This window comes from Triplophysa dalaica, chromosome 16 (assembly GCF_015846415.1).
Source record: "Triplophysa dalaica isolate WHDGS20190420 chromosome 16, ASM1584641v1, whole genome shotgun sequence".
Lineage (NCBI taxonomy): Eukaryota > Metazoa > Chordata > Actinopteri > Cypriniformes > Nemacheilidae > Triplophysa > Triplophysa dalaica.
Window position 1 is genome coordinate 7605641 of NC_079557.1, and position 19093 is coordinate 7624733.

The 19093-nt window shown below is 37.7% G+C and overlaps 3 protein-coding genes across 3 annotated transcripts; 2 read left to right on the forward strand and 1 right to left on the reverse strand.

Moving 5' to 3' along the window:
* Positions 1-1193: 1193 nt before the first annotated feature.
* On the reverse strand, positions 1194-11296 carry chrnb5b (cholinergic receptor, nicotinic, beta 5b). Its single transcript, XM_056769938.1, has 6 exons — positions 11159-11296; positions 6000-6145; positions 5859-5903; positions 5669-5778; positions 3229-4177; positions 1194-2380 (listed from the first exon to the last, which is right to left on the reverse strand). The coding sequence occupies exons 1-6, from the start codon at positions 11268-11270 to the stop codon at positions 2234-2236; spliced, it is 1509 nt and encodes a 502-aa protein (XP_056625916.1). The 5' UTR covers positions 11271-11296; the 3' UTR covers positions 1194-2233.
* Positions 11297-12985: 1689 nt separating this feature from the next.
* Positions 12986-17333, forward strand: tspan7 (tetraspanin 7). Its single transcript, XM_056769939.1, has 8 exons — positions 12986-14094; positions 14956-15144; positions 15404-15478; positions 15563-15658; positions 15795-15956; positions 16043-16126; positions 16208-16292; positions 16408-17333. Exons 1-7 carry the CDS (start codon positions 14008-14010, stop codon positions 16274-16276), a joined length of 762 nt encoding a protein of 253 aa, XP_056625917.1. The 5' UTR covers positions 12986-14007; the 3' UTR covers positions 16277-16292; positions 16408-17333.
* A 336-nt stretch (positions 17334-17669) lies between these two features.
* Positions 17670-19093, forward strand: mid1ip1l (MID1 interacting protein 1, like). Its single transcript, XM_056769850.1, has 2 exons — positions 17670-17788; positions 18023-19093. Exon 2 carries the CDS (start codon positions 18030-18032, stop codon positions 18507-18509), a length of 480 nt encoding a protein of 159 aa, XP_056625828.1. The 5' UTR covers positions 17670-17788; positions 18023-18029; the 3' UTR covers positions 18510-19093.

Genomic DNA, 19093 nt, shown 5'->3' on the forward strand with positions numbered 1-19093 from the left:
ATGTGTGTTGTGCATGAAATATTTACATGCGGAAAAGATGCAGCCCCCAAAATGAAGTGAATACCTCAATGATTTCATTTTTCATCTAAGGAAGTTCTGTGCATGTTTTCTGATAAGGAGCAATCTACTACAGTATGATTACACAGCTTCACTATTATGAACTCCCATTATTAATAATAACTCCATCACTTCGAATAGAAATAGTTAACACAACAGCTCCTCCTTACCAGCACATGCAAGCAGTAACACACAAACAATTTCTCCCAAGTGCACATGGGTTCAGTCTGAGCTCACATGATTTTCTGCTCCAGTTGGGACCAGCTGTGGCCTCAGCGAGGGTCTCAGTTTTCTTTAAGCCCATGCAATTCTGTCTCATTCTGAATATGGGAATAAACCTTCACTGCGATACATATAAACATTATCAAATGGTAAAAGTCGGCTTAAAAAATTCCTAAAAAAATAATTGCACAGGATTCATAGAATCACATGGAATGATATCAAAGAAGGTATCTACAATGAGGTCATGATATACTTCTAGTGGTGTTATTGCGTTTGTCATTTTGATAACTAAGGATTCTGACTCACATTATGTGACCCTTAGCTTCCTTTATGCACACTGCATGTGTGTCTGCGTATAAACTGCTATCTCTAGAAGAGAAGCAGAGAGACTGGAAAATGACTTAAATATTCATAAAGTCATTCTTTAAATAATTTACATTTAACATTCTTTTTAATCCATTTGCACACTCCCCTGACTTTACCGTCTTCACCTGTCAAGTCAACAGAGCCACAGTCATGATTAATTAAAACTTGCAAAAACAGTTAAATCTTCTCTGAGTATCCTGTGAAATAAATACTGCACTGCAGTCCAAACCACAATGCTTGGTTAAACAGAGACTATGAGAACAGCTGCACATTCTGCATATATTTGCGAACAGCAAAATGTGCATAAATTAAAACACAAATGTCTGATTAATTTTGTATGGATTTAATTGTTTTCTTAATATTTTACCTAATCGTCATAATATTAAAACATTTTAATATGTTAAGCTCATCCGCTATTCCAACAAAACCACATGCCTTAAAGAAACCATAAAACAAAAAATCAACTTCATATTATGAATATTTACTTAAAAGAAATGATAAAGAAAATGCATCAGATCAACAGTTTAATCCTGAAACTAAAAGTGGGAGAAAAAAATTAGTTGTGTGAAAATGGGTTTCAAAAAACATGCAAGTGTGTGTGTAAAGGTGTAAGATCTTTATTCCAGACACAAGGCTACTGACTTTCCTGAATAACTTTCGTTAGTGAGATCGATTTATTATGTTTTGAAATGGATGGTTCACCCAAAAATGAAAATTCTGTCATGAGTACTTAACCCCAAGTTGTTCCAGACCTGTAAAAATGTATTTGTTCTGTTTAACACAAAGAAATATATTGAGAAAAAATGTTAGCAACTGAGATTTCTGGGACATCATTCCCTACTATAGTTGGAAAAATTACAATGGTAGTCAAAGGTGCCCTAAACTATTTGTTTTCCTGAACTCTTCAGAATTTCTTATTTTGTGACCATATTTTTATACTATGGTGCCTCAGAAATCTCAGTTGCTAACATTCTTCAAAATATCTTTCTTTGTGTTCAACCAAACAAAGAAATGTTTACAGGTTTGGAACAACTTAAGGGTAATTCATGACAGAATTGTCTTTTTTTTCATTATGATTTAAGTGCAATGCACAATTGCTTTAAAGTTTTGCAAAAATAAAATTACAAAACACTTCTCTTCCACTTTGTTAACAGACTTTTACAAAATCAAGGCGACTGTTGCCTGGAGGCATTCTTGTTTACGTTTGAGAGTGCTAAGCCCTCCAGGGCTAAATTGTATGGATAAATGACAGTTTTGACATTGGGTCAATGTTAGGGGCATATGAATGTTCAGACTGTGCCCAGTATTGTGCTCTCAGCACAACCAACTGATTGGTGACTCAGCAGCATGGAAGAATTATGCATAGAGGGGATAAAATGCTGCTCGGAGACTATGGTGCTAGTATATAAAATGCTTCAGGTCTGAAGATCTGTGTTGGGTTTTACCATCTGCACATTGCTACAATTGTTGAATAAGTGGGTGTCAGATGAACTCATTAATAAGACTGGGTATTTGGAGATGTGGAGCAAAAATAAATGGATAATTTGTGCTGTTGTTGTGTGTTGGATTGAGCTCTGTATCTGTGTCTCTACAAATCATCAGTGGTGGCTGTGTTATAGCTCTTGAAGAGTGGTTGCATAAAGAGGCCAATGGTTCCAGTAACACACACAAAAACAAAGATCCACAGAAACAGGCGGTCGATGACCATAGCCACATACTTCCAGTCTTCGATTATCTATGAGAAAAAGAGACAAAGACATTACATACTTATCTTTTTGTGATACAACAATTAAATTCTGACCCTGCGAGGGCCACGTCCTGGAAAGTTTTGTTCCACCCCCCACCTGTAATTTTCAAGTATTCCTGAATATTTATATTGTATTCGTTCCAAACCTGTACACATTTCTTTGTTCTGCTAAACACAAAGGAAGATATTTGGAGGAATGTCAGTAACCAAACAGATCTTATCCCCCATTGACTCCCATAGTATTTATTTTCTCTACTATGGCAGTAAATGGGGGGTGAGATCTGGTTTGTTACTGACATTCTTCCAAACATATTCATATGTGTTCAGCAGGACAAAGAGATTTATACAAGTTTGGAACGACCTAGGGTGAGTAAATGATGACAGAATTTTCATTTTTGCGTGTTTAAGGTTGGAACTAAACTTAACATGATTTTACAGGAACAAAACTAAACAGCCTGGATCTAAACCTATATTTAGAGGAAACATTTAATTTCGTTGGAACAAGTTTTCAAATGGTTACTCAAACACTTCCTCGTCTGTCATTGTTTAGCCAAACAGACAGATCTTCGCCAAACATATGCCATCGGTTGAGCCAATGTTGCTACCTGTGTCTGGCTAAGATCGAACAAACAGATCAATGTTTGATGGTGCAACAAGTAAACAACACTTGAACACTGTAGTGTGTACAGATCTAACACTTTGTTGAACTGCACTAATAATCTTCATATAATTTATTTCTTGTCTAATGTAAGATTATAATAAAGCTAAACATGCACCAAGTTCATGAATTCAATTAGCAGACATTTTAGTGAAACCTGAATTGTAAAAGTCCTCACCCCTTCATCATTATCCTCACACTTCAACTTGTCAGCGATATATCTGACGCCCTTCACAGCCTCCTCCATATCTGCAGAGCACTTCACCGCCATTCGCTTACGAAACTCGGTGCTTTCACTTGGTCTCCAACCAATGTGCTTGGTAGAATCTTCATTCACAAAGAAGGTGGAATCAGACTCATCTGACTTTCCTGGTGGATCAGATAAGGAGGCATGCTGGTGCTTCCTGCGAAATTTCTCGCGTTTGTTGGCCTCTCCTGGCCGCCGCATGAATAGGAAGCCAGGCAACTGGGCCAGGAAGTAGTATTTGACCCATTTCGGCATAGTGTGCGTGCTTGGGGACCGATGGTGCACGTTTAGCACGCAAACGCTTGTGACGATTGAGAAAGTCACCAGCACCATGGAGAACATCAAGTACTTTCCAATAAGGGGCACGGCGAGTGATGTCGGGGGTACGATTTTGGAAATCAGCAAGAGGAACACAGTTAAGGCCAAAAGAACGGAGATACACAGAGTCATCTTCTCCCCACAGTCTGATGGTAGGTAGAACACCAAGATGGCCAGTGAAGTGATGAGAACACAGGGGATGATCAGGTTTATGGTGTAGAATAACGGTTTGCGTCTGATGATAAAGTCGTAGGTTATATCCAAATATGTGACGTCATTGGGGTCCTCGTTTTTACGTCCAGGCAAGGAGACGATATCCCACTCGCCACTTGGCTTGAAGTCATCTCGGCTGGCAAAGTCCGACAACAAAATAAGGTCAATTTCTGTGTGGTCATAAGTCCAGGAGCGGAACTTGAGCGTGCAGTTTTGCTGGTCGAAGGGAAAGTCCCGCACTTCAATTTTACAGGCACTCCTATAGATAGCTGGTGGCAGCCAGGCAACCTCACCATTATTTGATATGACCGCATTGGAATAGAAAGACACCTCGTATGTCCCGTCAGCACTAAAAATGACAAACACATTGTTGTATTAGAATTAGTGGTGGGCTTAACGCCGTTAACGCAGTGAGACTCTTATCGCGTGATAAAAAAATGTCGCCGTTAATCTATTCTCAAAGTTGGGTTGGGAGCTGGGTCTATACTACGCAAGCTATGATGACTTTCACCTTGATATTTTAGCGCGGATGTATACCAGCTTAACTGCACTGTATGGGGCGAGAACGAGTTTGTGAAACGATTTTTCAACTCGCGTGATTCGCGTCATTCGCGGAAGCAGAAGCGCCTCATCATCTCATAACCAGGGCTTCATTCGCGCGATTCGCGCAGTATGACATATCGCTTGTTGCTCCCTCACTCTTTGTAAGTCGCTTTGGATAAAAGCGTCTGCTAAATGACTAAATGTAAATGTACTGTAGGAGCTCTTCCAGTCTCAAGTACCACCTAAACGCAAATCATCCCTTAGATAATGCGGAAGTAAACACAAGTTCATCTTATTGAACATAATTTAATTTTCATCACCAATTATCATAGTAGAACAGCTTTCTCAAGCAGTTTGTCATGCATTTTGGAAACAGGAGATGAGCCCCTGGTCTAATGCGCCACCTGGCTTGAGAAACCCGTTCTCAAAGACTTACTTTTAGTCATTATTTGGGTAGCACACATATTCTGAATGCCTTCGGCAGAATTCAAATGAGCCATTTTAATCTAGATTAATCTAGATTAATTTTGGAATTAATCTAGATTAATCTAGATTAAAAAAATTAATCTATGCCCACCACTAATTAGAATTAACAAGAGTAAAGTATCATACTCTGCTTGTGTGCACCAAAAAGAGAATAACAAAGGTGAAAGTCAAAGCAGATAACGCTGAAGCTCATTATGTGAAAAAAAAGAGCTATTTTAATCTCAGTCTCTCCGGGAATTTCTGAGATTAAGACAATAACTCTGTCCTCAGATCAAGGTCAAATCCTGCCAAAACTCGGCAACACTGTATTATCTCTTTCATAAAGCAAATTTGGGTAGTTGACAAAGAGACCGCACGTGTCCTATGTTGTGACAGAACTGAGTAGAAAAAAATAAATAAAATATATTATTAATCATACAGGATAATATATTATTAACAGTTTGTTTTTTAATTTTAGCAAAAATAATGAAGTAAATAATAAAATAAGTAAGTAAGTACATAAAATTGAATTGAATTGAAATAATAAAATAAAATGGTAACACTTCAGTATAGGGGGCAATTCTCACTATTAACTAGTTGTTATTAGCATGCCTATTATTGGCTGTTTATTAGTACTTATAAAGAACATGTTCTGCATGACCATACTCTACATCCCATAATCCTACCCAATACCTTAACCTTACAACTACCATTCTAACTTTTAATAAGCAACAAATAATGAGTTTAGTGGTGGAAAAAGTCGTAATGGTTTGTTAATAGCAAGAATCTCCCCCTATTCTGAAGTGCGACCAATTAAATAATTATAACTCACTTGTTGTAAAGAACAATGTCAGGCAGCCATATATGCTGCGAGGGAAGTCGAACTTTCCTGATTCCTTCATACTCCTCTGGATCCCACATCAACCGGTAATCATGCCATACCTGCATAAATCATGCACACATTACAAAAAGCACTTCGTAGCGCAAATGCAATCCAACCACACAAGTTCCACAAATCATACCTGAGTGAGCCAACAATTTGTGGTCATAATCTGCTCCCTCTCATTCTGAAATGAAAACGTCAAATACGAGTTTAGCAAGATCGAGCACTTTCACTTTGAAATATAAAATGCTCCATGCATCTTTCAGTGTGAAGTACCGACCACGCTGATAAGCTGGGCAAGTGACACTTGGATTGCAATGGTGACCTGCTGGCTCTTGTTGACTGCTGGCCGGATCAGCTTGTTGTATCGATCAGGGGAGAGTAGGTAGTTCACCAACCGCTCCTCCACCTCTGCACACCATACAGCTGGAAAACACACATCATTGTATAGACCATATTTTATTAGAGATGGATTCAAATTTGAATAGAGGTTTATTTGAAAATATGGACTTGATTTATGCCATGTGAACTACAGACCATCAACACATCGAGGTTTTAAATGTGGATGGAAAAAGATGCTGTAAAAAATATGAATAACAAACCAAAAAGTTTTCAATGTTTTTATGAGAACTGACATTTCGAAGAAACTCTGAAAACCCCATAATTTTCATGTTTAGATAAAGAAGGAATTATGTGATATAATACACTGTCATAGTTGTTAAAAAACATTTATGGCCAGTAATTTCAATTCATCCACTACTGGCATGTGCAATAATCATGTATGCTAAACCAGGACGGGAAAACAAGTTTCAGTATAAGAGATGTAGTCAGATAGAGAGCTAAAAACACTACTGGTGTTTCTATGCAACTCTCTCGAAGGGCCAGGAAGTCAGGACAAATGACATCACGGTGTGGGCAAGAAATGGAATGTGGGGACAAGGAGCACAGAGACAACATGATTTAAGTTGACAGGGGAAGGACTGAGGCAGCAGTCAGCATTCAACACACAATCACCCGCCCTGAGAGTCTCTCTGCGCACACTGAGACAGACTGCATCAATAAATTTAGCTGAAACATGAGATTAAAAATGATATACTTACTCCAATTCTTACAGGCAGAGGCAGCACATAATACTTTTTCTTGTTTGATTATTATATAATTGTTGTTTTTTATGTGTTTTGCGCTTTAGCAAATAATTGCTGTACTAGGGGCAATAAAGCCATGCAAAGCAGAAACTATTTTAATAGGAGAACGTTAACACGACTAAAAAAAAATACTGTTGTAAACTTTAGTAATTTTTATGTGTAAAATAGTAAAATTCCTAGTTACTATAACAGAAAACCTACTACAGAATTGATTACAGTTTATCAATTATAGATATTACTACAGTAAAATGTAGTATAATTTTTTTTAGCAATTATTATAATATGTAACAATTTTTTACTGTTTACTATAGTAAATACTGCAGTAAGTAGTAGAATATAGTATGTTGCTGTCACACCTTTAGACACATGGTACAGTTTATTTATCAATTAACTATAATTTTTTATGATTATTTACTTTATTATTAAAAAGTGCAAGTACAAAATTTAATCAATTAAAAATCAATTATAGTTAATGCTTCTGAATAATAAACATTAACCAACGGTAGTAATTATTATATTATGCTACAGTTAACTAAAGTAAATACTGCAATAAGAAGTGTCTATGTATTCAACAGTATTTTGTGAATGCTTTACAAAATTAATCACAAAAACCTACATGAAACAGCAATCTTAATCTATTTCTCTAAAAATGCATGTTGATGTTTTATGTCAACTTTCATTATGCTGCTAAAGGAATTAACACAACCATTATTATGAATCCAGACAGTTATATAAACAGCCCCATTCATCCGTAGAACACGATGCACGAAAGCACCAATCATCATGACCGACAGACAGTGTGCTGAGGGTCACAGGAGCTTTATGCCGCATCTCTCATCAAAACCCTAAGGGTATGATCATTATTTAATGCCAAGGATGAGTCAGCAGTTCAGCCCATCACTGCCCCATCAGCAAACATTCCCTTTATCACAAGCTCTCATTTAACAGCATGTGAAAGCACTTGTCTGAGAGTAATTTCAATAAGGAAAGTTTAGTGAGCAAGTCTATGAATGAACACTATAAACACTGCAATGTAAATGTTGTGGCTCATGTGGATGCATACACCAGAATTCAATCCAGCTGTTACTTGACACAGAAAAATAGGTAATGAAGTGGAGATCTTACCTCATCTTTAAAATATAAAATGAAAAGCACAATTTAAAGTGAAGAATTCTGTCTACAATGATGACAAATTTTAACAGAAACCTCAAAAGTGCCATTAAATACCCCAGCTTACTCAGACAAGCCCCACGGTTCAAGGCCCTTCGCAAATTGTAGAGAAAGAGTACACTTGCAAACACAACCAACACAGGATAGACGCTTAAACCACACATACGCACATTCTCCCAACCCTGGTTTGGCACGAAACACAAACAGACACAAACAGCAGACGTCTCAGACACACACAAACAGTTGCATGCACTAAGCATTTCCACCTCAATGCACTTCAACTCTGTGAATAATTCAGCTGCACTAAAATAAATCCTGCCTCATCAAACAGACAATGCCAACACAAACACACACGTAACTAGTCGAAATCTAACACACACTAACAAGCAAGTGAATATTTCCCACCTAAGTGAGGCCTGAGTTATATCAAAGAAAGCTCTTTAAGCTCTTTACTCTTTACTAAGAGAAGTGCTTAATCACTGTGTATCAGCAAATGAGTGTCATCAGTATGGCATAAATATTTGACAACTAAATTATTAAAAGCTACTCTGCGGCCAAGCTCAACTGCATCAAACAACTTACACATACATATAGGCCTACACACATTCAATAGCTGTGGGGTCAGCTGCCTATAGCGCTGGAGTTTCTTTTCCACATCATCCTAAACTTTCATTTTAAATGAGTGTTTCTTTCTCTTGTTTACAGATGATCTTTTCGCTCAAGGCTTTTCCTTAAATTGCATCTTTTCGTTGCATTTCTTTCCCAATTTAAAACAGTGTTTGAGGGTTTCAATTGCAGTAAGAAAATAGATTTAAATGGACAATTTTATGGTTAAATTCTGTGAAAATGTTGACAGTAATAAACATATCTTCATAGCAATAATTAATTTCAACAACTTAATTCATCATAATTCATTCAAATATCATAATTTATCATGTAGCAACACAGCAAGTCCCAGCGTGATTAAAGGGCTCCTATTTTGCAAATACGTTTTTTAAAACATATAAAGTGTATGATGTTGCCGTCTGGGTATAAAGAGATGTCCTCAAAGTTACAAAACCTAAAGATCCCTGCAAAGGGAGATATTCTCAATAATAGAAATTGCCTTTTAAGGACAACAGCAAACGGCTGAAACGAACTTCAGCTCTCTTTTTTCCGGTAATCCATACGTAAGAGGCCCGAGACAAACGCTTAATGCGCTGTGCCCTTTAGGCTACTTTCACTTTTATCACATTCTCTGTTTACTGCTGTTAGCTCTATTGCTAAAGATTTAGCTACACCTTCTAAAAGATAAATAACAGACACCAATTCCATGCATGAAAAAAACTTCTATGAAAGCTTTTCTGTGTTTTACACTGATATAATGAGTATCTTCTCTGCATCTGTTCCACATTTGTGGAATGATCTGCCCGCTGCTACAAGTTCAGCTGATTCTGTCTTCAAGAATCGTCCGAAAACACATCTCTTCTGTCAACACCTGACAGATACGGACTTCTTTGACACTTCTATGTCCTTTAAAGGGTTTGCAAATGCTCCAGATCCATCTGCTTGCAAATGTCTCCTGGTCCATCTATTGTTTTTAATATTTATTTAACCGGTCTAACGCATGTTTCGTCCCTCGCCATCGTAGATAGAGGCATTGCGTCCTCGTCATAGTATGAAACAAAATCGGGATCTCCAACAAGCATTGACATTAACTCATGCACAGTTTCACACTAAAAGGCATCTGATCGATCCGTGAGTTGAACTGATGAGGTGAAGCCATGTTACTGTTTATTGCTGTTAATGTTTAGCTATATAATATTTCAGAGCACGTGCCATTATGGTAACACACTGGGTTAGCTAGTCAATTAGGTATTTCACTGGGTCAACTATTCCATTACGTATTTCGAAGGGAGGCACGGCGTTGAACAATAAAGGTAAAATATTTGCCAAATATCTTTTTTTATAAAACAAATCATTGATAGATGTGATATTAAACACAAAAAAACACAACCAGTTTCACGAAAAAAGGCAAAATAGGAGCCCTTTAAATTATGTTTTATTACCTGAAGTGATTATTCTATATTTTTGTAATTTAAGAATTCAGATTTTCATTTAATGATAAAAACATTGGCGAAATATGTGACTGTTCATTATGTGTATCATGACTTGATTACTTGTGTGTAACTGACTCAACAGGAGGAATACGAAATAAAATCATTGGTGTGAACAATGATCAATACCGCTAATGACAGAGTTATCAGTCAACAGAATCCAATATGGTTGACTGATTTAAGTTTGACCAATTTACCAAGGTTTTAACAAACAGATTTCACCAAAACATCATTAAATTGACAAAAACTTAAATGTTCTATAAGTTTGTTTGCTAAATTAACAAATTTAAATGTTCTTCATTGGGTTAGAACTTTACCTGCTACAAAAACCTTGCAAGTGAAGTGCATGGAAAAGCTGTCCTTCACATCAACAAGCTGCAATGAAGTTGTCTAACTTTTTCACCTCCTCTGTGTGTATTCATGAACGTGTTTGATAGACCCTCTATGCAGCTCTGCCTCACCGAGCAAAAGATTTAATCAAGGATATGACAGCTTCAATGCCTCAAGAACTATTACATGCACACAAGCGGACATCATGCACTGAATAGACTGAAAAAGTGTAAATCCTAAACATTAACGTATACTACAACATAAGAGCATGAATATGACCATGCCCCCTTGATCAAATCTTCACAAATAATACTTTGATGATGGCGTTGAATTGTATATAATACAGCTTCAAGTAAACTACTTCTTGATATAAAATATGTATTTCTTGCGCTTTTTTTTCAATCTTATGCGCATGTAAACTGCATAATACAATACACAATGAAGATTGGGTGACAGCTCTCGTTTGTAGTGTTAATGAAACAGATCTGTAAATGAAGCTTTGAACGTAGCTAAATGTCCCCCAACAGATTAAATCATTAAAATCAAGAATGCATCAGACCCATTAGATCAGGTTGGTTAATTTTAATACTCATTCTCTGTGGTGGCAGACATTAAACGGTGTCAATTAAGCACAATTTTACTTGGTTTTAAACTAGCGTCTACAACAAATGAGATAGTCAAAAGCATTGCACACTTACCCGTTACGGTGAGAGCTACAAGACAAAGTCCTGAAGTCATCAGAGCTGCCATGTCTCCTTTAAGATGCCCGACGTCAACGCTTACATGAACTGAGAGGTAAAGATCGTGCATTCAGATCCGATGACAGGGCCTCTAGAGATGCATGTTCCCCGTAGACTTTACGACAACGTCTCTGATTCATTAAAACAGAATCAAGCAAATGGCAATGGGAGATCCGGGTTTAGTGGCTCGGTTCATCTGAATATAAGCTTCATCTGAATATAAGCGAGTCTAACGCTTCAAGAGTTGTTCGGATCCCTTTCAATGATAAGCACACAGAAACACGAGAGTAATGATAAAGCACTTTGGGCTTTTCGCTTCTCCACACGAACTGACTCACGACGCGCTCTCGGCAGACGCTTCTCTTGCGCGCGGCACATGAACTGGGAAACTTGACATTCACGAGCTCAATCAAGCCGTCAACTTGTTATAATAGACTTCCAGCAGTTAAAATAATGTATTTTATGTAATATCTGAGGAACTTGATTTGACATTGCCGAACATTGAATATTAAAATAAAATACCAGAGAGCAAATGTCGAGATACTGTGTAATGATGTATATAGATTATTGCTGGCTCTCTTGGTTTAAATAAGTGTTTATAACTGTCTTGCATGGGCAGTGTGGGTCATGAGAGTGTTTATGCGCCATGGAGCATTACAACATTGTATTGAATACAGATTGCAGTTGTGTTTGCTTTTCACCCTCCTAGAATAGAAATAGTAATATGACGATCAAGATAAGGGGTTTGATTTCCATGTAATTTAGAAAGATAGTCGTAATATATAGCTTGAGTTTCACTTGAAGTAACTATGGATAAATGTACCCGTCATGTATATAGGGAAGACCAGACCAAAAAATGTTGGAAATTAGCTTTTTTGTAACCAGGAGTTAAAAATACGTGATCTATAATAAATGCACCCCTACAATTATCAGATTGAGTACATTCATTTTATCATGTCCACACACCTTGATCACCAATTCGTTTTCTTGAAAATGATTGACAATGAAGATGCTCTGAAGTTTGCATAGATTTCTTATGAAAAAAGTTCAGCAGCTGCTAACTTAAAAGATAGAAATGTTGCTAGTAATAGAACTTCTTTTCAATTAACTTTTAATGAACTTAATTAAGCACGAAAAACCCCAATGACACACACAAATTAATCCCTTACACTCCATCACATATAGAAATACAAAAGGGAATTACTTCACATAAAGTAAAGCAAAGCACTGGACCCTTGAGGTGAGGTAAATCAGAAACCTAACCTTGCATTGTTGCCATTAATGTGTGTGAGAGATAAAATGAGCAATGGGAAAGTATGCATGCGAGAGAGAGAGAGAGAGAGAGAGAGAGAGAGAGAGAGAGAGAGAGGTTTAACTCAGAGACATCCACATACTGTATACTGTATGGTATACATTACTATAAATGCATCCTATGCTCATTCACTCAACCTTACCCAAAGGTTACAGCATTAGTGTTGGGTAAATGGCTGTTAATTTAATTTACTTTGAGTGAAAGAGGATCTCACATAATGTTTCCCGATACATCCACTGACGCATTTTAAAGGGATAGTTCTTTACTAAATTCTGTCACCATAAACTAAAAACTAATGTTTACAACGCTAATTTATTTATAATATAAGAAACATGTAACAAACCTTAAATTGGGAGACAGTGACCACACTACACATTTACAATCAAAGTTACATATGTACACACATTCTCTAATTTCTTTGCTGAATACACAACATTTCCAGTCATTATCCAGTTCTCATTCATTTGAGGTGTTGTGCGACTGAAGTTTACAGATTTTAAAGGCGGAATAACATGCTATGTCATGCAGTCTGACCTCTTTTCACTGTTGAACGTGCTGGCTTCTCATGGTTAACATGGTTAATGGCACTTCAAATTCTTCTGATGTCCAAAAGGTGAACTCATTGTCTCCAACTCTACCCATCTGAGAAAACCATTCATACTTACAAATGATGTATACAAAACACATAAGAAAAGAATTTGAATCCATTGAACAAATAGGCCTACTGGAACCTCATCTCTAACCCACATAATAAGATAGCAAATATGACCTTCATTTGAAAGATTACCACAGCAAGACTCACAAAAAAGGTATCTAAAAATAAAAAAATAAAGGGACATTGTGTCGTTTTGTAAAGAAGCCACTTCAAAGGTCTGTCAGGTTCGATGCGATACTTTGTTTTACACCGCCATCTTGTGGCCATCTGACCAAATGCTGTCCAGCAGAATTACATTTCTCAATGAAAAGTTTTGTGCAGAACAGTGGAATTGCTGCGATACATCGATATAGTTTTATAAACCTGCCATTCATTAAATAATGCATAGCTACCATAGTTGTATTAATACACGACTACAAGATTGTTTAAACTTCCTTCTTAAGTTACAATGTTTATACACAAGTTAACGGCATACAAGTACAGTGTTGGTAACATGGTATAGTAAAGTTACAGCAATGCTACTTTCTGAATGATTAGCATTGATGTATATTTACAAGACATTCCAGGATAAAACAGTATTTTTTATAATATCATTCACTCTAATCAACAGGCATTTTTCTGCAGTCATTTTATATATCTACGTTAGGTCCTCGGTTGTCTGTCTTTGAAAGAGGACTTCCTGTCGGGAACAGCACTCAATCTGACTCCACAGCAGCACCATCATCTCCCCTCCGCTCCCAAACAAACTCACAACAACCAACACACGCAACTTTCCTTCTTCAGTCCTCTTCTCTGGAAAATCCCGTCGCCAGGCTGATCCGCTTTAAAAAAACAAGCAGAATGTCCCCTCCATCCGCACGGCTGCAAACCAAACCCGTAATAACTTGTCTGAAGACGTTCCTCGTCTCGTACAGTTTGATTTTTTGGGTGAGTTTTCGTCAGTTTTGTCGTTAGCTTGCGGCGGCTATCCGGACTGCTAACTCGCGCTGAACAATGGGCTCAGTGTACAAACAGCTGTTGATACTTTTCCCTGATTTAACGTTTGACTTTATTTTTCTTCACACAAACAAAAAAGACTTTTCTAAGCTTTGATGCTTAACTTAGATGATGATATGTTAATGCTATTATGTTTCTTTTTTAATCCTCGGCAAACTTAAAAGACTGTAAAAGTCCCACAAATAACCTTTTATTGTTACCGGCGTGGTACGTTTGCGTAAATGTTGCAAATTTGTGACGTTTCAATTTTAAGATGGTTCGTTTCCGGATAAATTATAAAACTTAGCTTTTGTACTTTTGCAAGAAAGTTGTTTTGTCAAAATATTGATTTATACACTTAGGACACTGATATAAAAAGTTTATCAAACGTGGCGTTATTGGGTGCGAAGTACAAAGCAATAGTTTTATCTCGACCATTTATTGCTATTCACTGTGAATTCTTAAGGCAGGAGACATATGGCCAGATGGTCCATACTTGTAACCCCTGCTGGAGGAGGAAAATGTATAAAGAAAAGTGATAGTCAAAGATTCCTTCTCGGTCATTGCATTTCATTCATTTTAAATAGTTCTTAAATTGGACAGTTTTATTTTTAACACCCATTCAACTTTTAATGAAGAATACAATTGTATTTCTTTTATACGTAAACGTTCGAAGCTTTTCATCTGATGTCTACATTGGCAAGGGTATTATTAAGAACTGGGATGAGCATCTTGCATCCTTGTAATTTAAGTTTCAGGCAAACAACCGAAACACCGCACCTACAGAATATGTCTGAGAGATGATGTTTGTAGTTCACAGGAGTGATCCTGTTGGCTGTTGGAGTATGGGGAAAGGTTAATTTGGAATTCGACCTGCTCCTAAATTCAGACAAGGGGACCAATGCACCGTATGTCCTCATCGGGACCGGAGCCATCATCATCATCTTTGGACTGTTTGGTTGCTTCGCTACCTGCCGTGGAAGTCCATGGATGCTGAAACTGGTGAGATCTATAAAGATATGACGAGATAACTATATCTCAGAGCTGAGACCGATAAGTATTGTTGATAAGAAACATGGTGACGAAGGATGTGACCTAGAAATTTCCCAAAGCACTGTAAGTCCATTGTAACTGTAACCGAAGTGGATGTAAACCTACTTAGGTTCACAGTGCTTTTGGGAAACATGGTCTTTGTATGTTTATAAACATTTTGTATGTATTTTGATCATTAGCATTTTCTCATTTGTTTCTTCTTCATTAGTATGCCATGTTCTTGACACTGGTGTTTCTTGCTGAACTCGTGGCAGGCATATCTGGATTTATTTTTAGACATGAGGTACATTTTCTTTAAATCTTTTCGTGAACATATTTGATGACATACGCCATTTTCTGATGGAATGTACTGGTAAACTTTCTCTAGATTAAAGACGTACTTCAGGATGTTTATAAAAGTGCTGAATCAGCCTACAGTGGAAAGGACACAAGAAGTGAAGATCTGGACAGAGTCCAGAGAACAGTAAGCATGACTTCGTAGTAAATAATATCCGAATTACACAACTTATAATAGTTATTTTGCAACAAAGATTTTGTCTGGTTCATCGAGAAATGCAAAAAAACATATGAAACTGTTAATAATCCTACTTTCTTTGTAGCTTCAATGCTGTGGAGAGATGAACTACACCAGCTGGGCAAACACAGAATACTTCAAACAGGAGGGGATACCCAAAAGCTGCTGCAATGTGACTGCTGGTGTTAACTGCACTACTACAGAACTTAAGGACCTCAAGTTGGCTGCATCAGTGGTGTATCAGCAGGTAAGAGCTCTGCTGTTGCCAAACACCATTTATATTCTATAAGTAACATCTAAAGTTGTAAAATAAAATGTATGTTTTTGTTGTAGGGTTGTTTCTCTCTAATGACTATCGCAATGGAGGCCAATCTTGGAATTATTGCTGGAATTTCTTTTGGAATAGCATTCTTCCAGGTACTTTCCATTTTTTTCACGATTTGTTTGGTTTAGTTCCACAATAGACGTTGACGACATTGACCCTGTGTTCCTCTTTAGCTTATTGGGATATTCCTGACATGCTGTCTGTCTCGCTATATCACCAACAACCAATATGAGATGGTGTAGTGTCCCAACACCACAGGTATGGTTTCTGCCTTTTTAAAGATTTTATTTGATATCACAAATACTTTTTGATACAAGAAGCAATGCAATGCAATACAGGAACATTACTTACTGCCACTTCTATCTGCTTACAGGATATCAACTCAAGATACATGAGGAGTAATTCTGACACAAAGGGAAACCCATTCAATTTCAGTATTTTGTATTAGTGCCTTAGATAAACATTTCATTTTATAGAATTTCTGGCTGCTTTTTAAAGATTTTTTTTTGTTGGTAACTAGACTGAATGGAAAGAACCAGTTCCTATGGTAAAAGACATATTCAGTTGTTTTGGGCTTGTGTAAATATAACAAAGTAAAAAAAAAAACAGTAAAGTTTCCTGCATGCAACCTGAAAGAGAACATTTTTGCAACACTTGCCAAAGGGACATTTTGTTTGACTTTAATTCAGGATGCTTTTTTATCACCTTTTGAGTCACCCAAAATGTATAACGTTTGGAGTTCTGTTTCTTAAATCACCAGATCATTTTCAAGAAGTAGTTTTAACACCGAAACATGTATGTCCATTCCCATTTGAATTGCTTATGTGAAAGTAGTTGTCTGGTCTTTTTCGATGTAATAGTGGTAGAATGATTATGACGTAAGTTGTTTAATGTCATGACTGTAATAAGATGAAAAGAACTTAAGTTGTTTCTCGTTAACTTTATATTTCTTCAAAAATGTGAATTCAACACAAGTTGGTCAGGCAACAATATTTAAATTGTACATACAAAGAAAAGGCAGAGATATCAACACTATCAGGCCTGGGGTATAAACGTGTTTAAAGACATCCATCCATCGATATCTTTTAAATCCTCATTTCCTTTATCATCATTACAACATGTTCATACTGTACGTACCATAAGGCAGATAGACTGTCCGCTACAATTTGTCAGCATATGGGATTTCATTATGGGCATGTACACCTTTATATCTTCATAAGATAACAACAATGTCAATTGGCTGTTCTTTGTGAAAACTGTCTTATTCATTTTAAAAATAAAGTTGTGTTTGTATGACAAGACTTTTGACACGGAACCACCAGGTGGCGCCATCGGTTTGTTCTAGAAAATGGTGCTCTACATCTTGCAAATACAGATACCGTAATACGGTATTGTTGATATACAATATTTGACAATAACACTGTGTACAATCATCAAGAGGCCTAACACAATTTCAACAAGATTGCAAACCTGGGTCGGGAAACAAAAAGAAGGTCTAAAAGCAAGTACAGGCAGACAGACAAGAGCGAAATAAAATGGTTACGCCTGATTGGTCCGAACGCCTGTCATTCAGCAGCACCTCCGCACCTCATTGGACGTGCGACTCTACTCGCATGACTTCCACAGTATAAGTGTTGCCGGTATCCACCAGTGTTCGCAGAAGAGGTGAATTTTCTTCTCTGTTGGATCGGTGAGAAGCTTTGACTACGTCATCCTTTGTCATCTGTTAAATCCAGTCCACCGAGTTCATTCAGGTTAGTCATTTGTATATTGTGCTTGTGGACTATTTGTTCGGGCCATTGCAAGTTTAGGCGTTGTGACTGTTAGCCTGTGTTGTGCGGCTTGTAACTCCACCCGAGGCTGTGCAAACTAGTACGCTCCCTTCGAGTGAACGATGCCTTCATTGACGTATTACGTAGTTCAGACTAACGTTAGATGTAATCGTATATGTGTTAATCGTTAATCTTCCTATTCAACTTTGTTTTTAGCTTCGTCATGATGCAGCTCAACGACGCACAATGCAACAAGCACTCGCTGCTCAACGTGATGAACCGCTTCATCGCTGCTGCCAACAACATGAACGAGACCATCATGGTGCCAAGCTTGTTACGAGACGTGCCTCTGGAAGACAACGCGAGTGAAGCTTCTGTTAGTTACAACAACAACATCGAGCCCTCCTACCCCAAACAAAGGGACATGTATGAGCACTACCTGCTCCTAAAGTCCATTAAGAACGACATGGAGTGGGGCCTGCTGAAGAGGGAGATGGGTGGCAGCTTCCTGGAGATGACCGTGAAGCAGGAGGAGCCACAGCAGCAGATGAGTGGAGATGCTAAAGACTGCCCTGACCTTGAGAGCCAGTTCCACTATCATCTCCACGGACTGTTTGGGGTTCTGTCTAAACTCACTGTACAGGCGGACCACCTCACGAATCGTTACAAGAGAGAAATCGGTGGTGGGAGCCTGTTGAGATAGGAGTGGGTTTGGTTTTGAGCGTAATGTGGACAATTTTTGAACTGTTGGACTGGGAAATGGGGCAGCAGCCGACTAAGGGCTTTAGATTTCTCTTTGGCATCGAAAGTGTTTTTTCATTTACGAGCGAGGTGACCTCTCTTGGCAGTCACGCACAAGCTCCGACGCTATTGTGACCGTTCCACTACAAGTTAAAGGGCTTTGGGGGTATTTGGGGTTTTTAACCGATCGTTTCAGTGGAGTGTTGGTCTTCCAGTTAGGCTTTAGTATTTGTTCCTCCGAAAGCCCTTGATGTGATCAAGCTGTGCAAGAATCGGAATGCTGGAAATTCTGTTCTTCATCTAGCCCATGCCTTTTTATTGAGGGGATTTTATGCATTATGCTGCTCCTGTGCACTTGTCCATGTGTAATGGCGTGCCTTCTACTTTCATTTCCCACATGTATGCTTGCCATGCATGGTGTCACTTTAAGATGGCCCATTATGAGTTGTAATGCCACCCGTCTTCATGTTTTGTTTGTCGTAAAAGATTTCAGATTTTATATTGTTCTGTAATATAGTGACTTATTAAATAAAGCGTTAACTTAAA